At 55.6% G+C, this 7,810-nt stretch overlaps 1 protein-coding gene across 1 annotated transcript; it reads right to left on the bottom strand.

The window, feature by feature from the left end:
• Window positions 1–6,885: 6,885 nt before the first annotated feature.
• On the bottom strand, window positions 6,886–7,518 carry POM121L12 (POM121 transmembrane nucleoporin like 12). Its single transcript, XM_045828935.1, has one exon. It carries the CDS (start codon window positions 7,516–7,518, stop codon window positions 6,886–6,888), a length of 633 nt encoding a protein of 210 aa, XP_045684891.1.
• Window positions 7,519–7,810: the final 292 nt, after the last annotated feature.

Genomic DNA, 7,810 nt, shown 5'->3' with positions numbered 1-7,810 from the left:
GGTCCCAGGCGTCTGGTCCTCTCCCAAAGTCTATACACAAAGTCATTGCCAACACCGCTGCTGGTCATGATGATCTTTTATACACTTCTGAGGTCAGGTGGAGTTAAATAAGGCCAGCTGCCAGCCCTTTCTTCTGAACTAAACTTTGTAAGTGAATTAATGCTTCTCTCTGCTGAAGTTACCCCAAACGTTCAGTATTGGAAACATTTGTCAGCCAGCGTAGAAATATAAATGCACGGAAAAGTATAGTCAAGAGAAGACTGGGAGAAATTAGAATCTGGAAACCGTTTTAGATAGAGGAGAAACATAAGTGCACTTTCATTGTTCTCCCTTTTGCATTCCAAATTATTTTGAGATTCAAGCACAAAATGAGTGGTGAAAAAATTGGTAACATACATCAAGGAGGTATTGATATTCTAAAACAGAATATTGATATTTCTGAAACAGAATGGAAGAGTTGAGGGCTTTTTTTTTTTGTCTTTTCATGGAAGGGTAGATTTTAACTACGGGATATTTTTACACGCACTACAGGCCCCTCTGTGGTGTTCACGATGCTGTGGGGGAGCAGCCCTGTGGCGCGCCCGTGAGGCCGGGAACACCCCGGTTACAGTTCACAGCTGGCGACGGCCCAGGACAAGCGATGCCTGTTTGGATCCTGCTTCCCTGGCTCATACTCAGACTTGTCTTTCAGACTCCGATTCTGTCAGTCAGGGCACCGGGGGGAAGGCTCTCAAAATGAACTTACCCACGGAAACCGGGTCTCATCTCAAAACGGCATTAAAACCCTTAGCAAGGGACTGCCAGTAGGGACACTCCAGGCCACCGACCCATTGTTTGAAATTTAATCCGACTTCTCCAAGCTTCATTCTTACAGCATCTCCGTAGCTGCGGGAGAAGAACGTCTCTACCTCGTTTTCCACGTGCTCTGTGGTAACCCAGGGCGACGGCCACCGGCGAGCTCTCTTGTTCGTTAAGAACGGACGCGCATCCTGGGCTCTGCAGCGCCTCCTTTCTGTGGGCACGTGTCCCTGTTTTATTTCTTCTAGACGTGAATTCTGTTAGGGGGTCCTGTTTCTGTTCCCCGCATCTCTGCAGCTTCAGCGACCCACGGGTTTCCTTCGCCGTTAGTCACCTACCTTTTCCTGGCTTAGCTCTTGAAAGAAAAACCCATCTGCCACCTCTGACTAGAGTGTGCTTGGTTGCAGGGATTCTGGCCATTGTTTTTAAATCTCATTCAGCACACTCTTCCCGGGCTGGCTGGCGCGGAGGAGGCGTGGAGTTTGCTGTTAGATCGGGCTTTCCAGCATCCCTGCAAACCAGGCTCACAGACACAGAGTGAGTGTAGGGGTGGTGATCGCCTGGAAGTCAAAGGGGGATGGTACAGTTCCGTGCGTCCATTGCTCTCCCTCTCTTCTCCCTCTGCCTTCCAGCAAACAGACCTGCCCTGAGGTACCCTGAGTGCCTGCATTGATAGGTCTCCTACTTTAAATTCTCATTACTTGATGGCATCATGCAGCCCTCAGATAAAGAAAGTGTCTTCTTGGCCCTGGCCGGGTTAGCTCAGTTGGTTAGCACGTCGTCCCGATACACTAAGATTCTGGTTTCGACCTCCAGTCAGGGCACGTACAAGAATCAACCAAGAAATGTATAAATAAGTGGAATAACGCATTGATGTTTACCTCCTCCTCCTCCTTGCTCTTCTCTCTAAAAATCAATGAATACAAAAGCACTTTTAAGAAGAAATTGTAATTTTGTGGGAGCTGTCTCTTTTCTTCCTACCGCAGCAGTCCATGGGCAGGAATGGCAGCTGTGTATTCTCATTGATAACTACATACATGCGGACACACGTCAATAGCGACCCATGTATGTTTCTCCCCTTTCTAGCTGGGGCCACCCCATCGAGGCCCAGTCCCTCCCGCTTGCGCTGATCACATAGCTCGTGCTCTCTAGAGAGGGCGTGTACGATGTGTCATGTACGCCAGGGCTGGAAGGGGCATGCACGGGTTAGACGCGAGCAAAGCCCACCGAGACCGCCCCCAGCACACAATTGTGTATTAGCTGGCCCGACTCACATCCGTGACCTTGATACTTTAGCACCCACACTGCTCACCTCCCCCCAACAACTATTTCAAATCTGCGTGGTCCTACAGCATGCTATTTCCTGCTTTTCCCCTCCTCCTCTCCAGGCCCTGTTTTCCAATGAACTTCTCCTTCTCTGAGAACCTGCAGGGGTTTTCCCCTGAATTACCCACAGCGAAGACTTGCACCCGCCCCCATACCTCCACACGGAAAATTTGCTGGGCCCTGGCAGAAATGATCACGCTGTATTGGATTCTGTTTCTTTTAACTGTCTCCTCACCCATCTTTCATTTCCTTGGTTCCTCGGTCACCATGATGATCTTGGTGTCCAGTGAAATATTTGTATCAATACAGCCTCTCGATATATTCTTCAGGCGTGCCAAACGACTGTGACGCCGACGGCGACCCGAGGGGTGCAATTGTGCAGATGCTTGACCTCCCGGTTCACCTGCTTACACGTCAATTTCTCACGCAGCTGGTGTGGCTCAGTGGGCTGAGCGCCGGCCCGCAAACCAAAAGGTCGCTGGTTCGATTCCCGGTCAGGGCACATGCCTGGGTTGCAGGCCAATTGATGTATCTCTCACACAACAATGTTCCTCTCTCTTTCTTTCTCCCTCCTTTCCCCTCTCTCTATAAGTAAATAAATAAAATCTTTTTTAAAATGTCGATTTCTCTGCTGGGTTTGACATGATCCTGTCCCAGGCCAGCCTCTGTGCCCTCCCTTGAGGGGCGAGGCTTTATCATCCTCCCGCCCCGCCACCTCCTTCCCCCGTGCAACAGCTCTGCTCCCGGCGGGGCTGCCGTCTCACGGCCGTGCAGCTGAACACCAACTGACCGCGCCCGACCACACGCTGAGACGACTGTGATCACAGTTTTTAAAACTCTGCCTTCACCCCAAACAGTCACCCACGGAAGTCTTCCTGTGTTTCCCTCTTCCTCCCCGGGGTTTTTACCTCACTGCAAATTTTAAAGCACGTCTTACCTGAAGGGGAATTTTGCCAAACTGCCGAAGGCAGGAGAAACAAGCGGAAGACTGAGAAACTGGCCCTGCTGACAGCCACCCAAGGACAGACGACAGTTAACCAGCTTTGCTTCCATGGCCCGACGGGAAATTTACTGCTTTAAAAATATCCTGGAGCCCTGGCTGGCATAGCTCAGTGGATTGAGCGCGGGCTGAGAACCAAAGCATTGCAGGTTCGATTCCCAGTCAGGGCACATGCCTGGGTTGCAGGCCACGGCCCACAGCAACCACACATTCATGTTTCTCTCTCTCTCTCTTTCTCCCTCCCTTCCCTCTCTAAAAATACATAAATAAAATCTTTAAAAATATATCCTGGAACAGCTGATTTATGTGTACACTTGACTGGGTCACACACTGCCCAGACGGTCGGTCCGACGTTATCCTGGGGGGTCGGTGAGGGCGTTTCTGGGTGACGTCAGCGCCTGCGTGGGTAGCTGTGATGCTAAGAGTGAACAGGTGGCCTGTGCGGCGTGGTGTGGGCCTCAGTCAGCCCACGGAAGGGCTGAGTGGGAAAGGATTCTTCCTCCCTGCCTGCCTGTGGCTTCCAGCGGGGACACCGGTCTTCTCCTGCCTTTGAACCTGGAACTGGACTAAAAATGACACCAGCAGAGTGTTATCTCTGGCTTGCTGACTGCACATCTTGAGAATTAGGCTTCATAGTGAATGAGCCAGTTCCTTATAATAAATCTCTTTTTCTCTCTCGCTGTACGCACTCATTCTGCTCCTCGCGAAGACCCTGACTCTCACACGCCGTAACTGCCTTGCTTCCCCCCCGGTACTCGGTTACTGCGGAGCACAACCCTGTTGGCTGTGCAGTGTGCCCCACGTGGTTAAAGCCGATGTGTCCTGAGTTCTCCTTTGTCCTGATGGAGGGAAAACGAAATGTAGAGAAAACGAATCCTGTCACCCTGAAATGGACACTTGCTATTTTCTCATAATCTTACTGCTGTGTCCACCGAACTCCTTTTCCGCTCCGAGAACTCAGATTCCCATCTGCAGCTTTCCCCAGGCCTGGGAGACGTCCCCCAGACCCCTCTGCTGGCGGCCTTGCACTGCTCAGCTCAGAGCAGAAGAGAAATGAGCCGGCCCACGACCCAGCGCCACCACCCTGGCCTTCCCATACCCCCAGGCCTGCCCACCCCCCACCCTGGTGTCCACAGATCCGGGCTCTGGGGGCCAGCCCGCCCCCTGCCAGCACTGGGCTCCGTCCCTCCAGGTCTTCCAAAGGACCATACGCTGCTGCAACAGTCTCCCTGGCCTTTCTCCAAAGAAAAGTTAACACTACAGTGAAACTGCCGTCAGCATGCCCCCGGGCCTGCTTTGCTTCCTAACCTCCTATCCGCCAGGTGGTGCCTCCAGTCCCTGCCGCCAGCCACCTCTCCCCGTGCCCTCCAGTTGGATTCAGGCTTCTGTCTCCAACACCCGAACTCGCTCCTGCTCTCCCGGTCAGCCGTGGACCGCCCGCTGTCTCAGCAGCAGCCATCACGGCGGCTGGACGTGATGGCCGCAGAGTCTTCCTCAGGAGTCTTCCCCTCCGTGTCCCCGCTGCTGCTGGCTCTTCTCCCACCACCTTGGGGCCTTGGCCGCTTTCCCTGTGTTTCCTTCTCCCCTCCTTCCCTCCCTTCCCCCTGAACCGCTGCAGCCGCAGGGCCGTCTGCACTCCACAGCCCTGTTTTTGTTCCGGCCCCGAGAAGCGGCACCCGCCCGGTGCACTGCAGAGCCCAGCCCTGGAGGGGCAGCTGGGCAGTGGATGCTGTAAACCAGTCTACTGGCAGGGCCCCAGGCCGGGAGATGGGGGGGCTATTGCCTAAACCTGGACCTCTCTGATGGCTTTTGATCAAGGGGCTCTAAAGACAAAGATTGAGAGTTAGGGGTCGCAGGTCATGGGCCAAGCTGCTTGGGGGCTCCTATGCAAGCCTCAGTGGTTTTCTGCAGTCTGATTAATGCCCGCCCCTGACCTCCTCCTGTCTGCAGCCTTCGTGACTGTGGTCGCGTGATCTGACCAGGAAGAAGTGACGTTATCTTTAAAGCAAAAGGCAGACACTAAACACCTCGTGACCACTTGTATTGTTTAGGCTATCCTCTTTTCGCCGACCTCTCCACACTTTTCTATTGTTCCAAGCCAAGGGAGCTTTTACATACTTTTCCTGGGGCTTGTTTCACAGACAGGCCTCCGGGACATGACTAACACACTTTCCTAATCTTTGACTCTAAGCTGCAGGGCAGCCAGAGCAACAGAAACATTGAACGGAAGCCTGGATCTCCCTCTAGACTCTGCGATCTAATGCCTAAACACGGCACCGTTGGAGGTCGGTTTCCTGTCCGTCTCCGTCTTCTGCCTGGGTGGTCTTGCGCAGCCCGTGGCCTCCACTGAGCACCACATGTATCATGCGTGAACCTGTGTGACTTCTACGCTACCTTCTCTACTTCACACTCTCTTGGGTTCTAGGCTCACGTTTTCAACTGCACAGGTAGCAGCTCCTGGGATCGCAAATGTCGAGGACACATATCTGGATTTCTCTGAGTCTTTTCTTTCTCGGGATCGCTCATGTCCATAAACGGGACCATCCTCATGCCGATTCTTGGACCAATGACTTAAGACTCTTGGATTCTTCCACCTCCCTAACGCTGCCATCTCCTCCCTAGGCCAGCGATTTTCAGCGGGTACACCACCAGAATCTGTAAAACAGGCACTACCTGACGATCCAGATAGAGCACTGACCTCTATTCCTTCACATTTTCAAATTTAAAAAGTGACAACCCAACACAACAGTAGCCATCACTGTGAATGAATCAAAGTTACGCCTGTGTTAGTCAGACTGGCAAAAACCGTGTGTACACTTCTGGCTGTGTCACAGATTTTTTAAAGATTTTATCTATTTATCTTTAGAGAGGGAAGGGAGGGAGATAGAGAGAGAGAAACATCAATGTGCGGTTGCTGGGGGCCATGGCCTGCAACCCAGGCATGTGCCCTGACTGGGAATCGAACCTGCACCGCTTTGGTTCGCAGCCCGCGCTCAATCCACTGAGCTACGCCAGCCAGGACTGTGTGTGTCACAGATTTGTAGTAATTAGTGCACTGTCCCTGCCGGTCCCCTCCCTCTCAGACCACCGTCCCCTCTTCTCCTGCTCGAAATGCAGCCGTGAGCCCAGCTTTCTGGCTTCGTTGCTGCCTTTCGGTCATCACCCCCGAGCACACGGCAGGCGGACAAGTCTGCTCAGAAATATCAGCCCCTGAAGTCTCTCCCTGCCCGAAATCCCGACTCTGAGAACGAAGCGCAGTCCCCTCCCACGGCCTGATGCCGCTGTGTCCCCGGGTCACCCTCCAGGTCCCCAGGACCTGCGGCCTTCGCTCTCCCCGCTCCGCCTGCCCTGCCTGGGGCTCGTCTCTGACCCCCGATGGATGCATGGGACTGATTCCCGGGGCGGGGCCTGAGCTCCCGCTGTGGTCCGTGCGCAGTCTGGCACCCATGTTCCCCTCGGCTGTGCACAAAACGCTCTTTATTTAATGTCGACATTATTTTGATGGGATTACATACTTCTCTGGACACACAGGGGAGGGGAGGAAAGAGGACGGATGCCCCTGAAATCTTGGTTTTCAGGGAAAAGGCGGGGAAGCGCGGGCGGGCAGAGGAGGGCCAAGGGGTGCTGTCCACACTCTTCAGTGCGGTCTCTGCGGACAGAGCCAGGTCCGCCGGGCCCGGGGCTGCAGCAAGGCTGTCCCCGAGGCAGGGCCGGCGGCAGACCCGAGGCCAGTCTCCCTCCGCTGTGCAGGCGTCCCGGGTTCAAGAGCAGAGGCTCCTCTCCAGAGGCCCCGGCCGGGGCATGTAGTGGGGCAGCACCCCGTTTCTGGCCAGGGGCTTGAAGGCAGAGGGCCTGGGCTGCAGGCCCCGGGCCCCGCCGCTGCCCTCCGGGGTCTCAAACCAGAGGGGCCTGTCGAACTTCCGCCTCCCCTTCTTGCACTGGCGGAGCGCTCTCAGCACGGTCTCCTTGGTACAGGGGTCGCAGCGCTCCTCGGGGGGTGGGCTCCCGCCAGGGCGGGCCCCCTGCTCTGGGGGTGCACAGAGGCCCCCCTTGTGCTCCAGAGGCGCGATCTTGATGGTCACCGGGCTGGAGATCCGTCTTGGGGACCGGGGGCTCACCAGCCTCCACTTCGTGTAACTACTCTCCCAGGCGCAGGAAAGGTCCGCGGTGGTCCCAGGGGGCGCTGTGGCAGGAAGGCGCATCCACGCCTCCCGGACCACCCTTTGGGGCTTGGCGGGCCCCCAGTCCCGCCGCATCTGGGGGAAGGGCCGGGTGCTGATGCAGCGCCCCTTGAGGTCCCCTTCCTGGGCCCGGGCCAGGCCAGGCCACAGGTTAGGGGTCCCCTGGGCCAGGGGCTGCAGTGTGGACTGAGGTGAGCTCAGGTAGCTGCCCATCAAAGCGGTCAGCGAGGAGGGGGCTTCAGATAGGGTTTCCACTCCCAGAAGGTCCGGATGAATCCGGACTTAGCTGCAAGCGAGTCGTCCAAGGCTCAGGTGACCGTTGGCATCTGGGCGCAGTGAAAGCGCGCGCGGGCGTGGGCGCTGGAACCCTCCCCACCCAGGTCCGCGCGGTGAGGCAGGTTCCGGGCACTCGAGAGACTGCGGCGCGCGCAGCAGGAGCCTGTGCGCCCTTGGTTATCGGGAAGTCACAGCTCCTTCCCGCTGCTGGTAGCAGGAGCTTGGCTCT

The sequence above is a fragment of the Phyllostomus hastatus genome, unplaced genomic scaffold, assembly GCF_019186645.2.
Source record: "Phyllostomus hastatus isolate PE091 unplaced genomic scaffold, TTU_PhHast_1.1 phas_scaffold_78, whole genome shotgun sequence".
Taxonomy (NCBI): domain Eukaryota; kingdom Metazoa; phylum Chordata; class Mammalia; order Chiroptera; family Phyllostomidae; genus Phyllostomus; species Phyllostomus hastatus.
The sequence above is the reverse complement of the archived record's forward strand: the minus strand, read 5'-3'. Positions and strand labels throughout refer to the sequence as shown.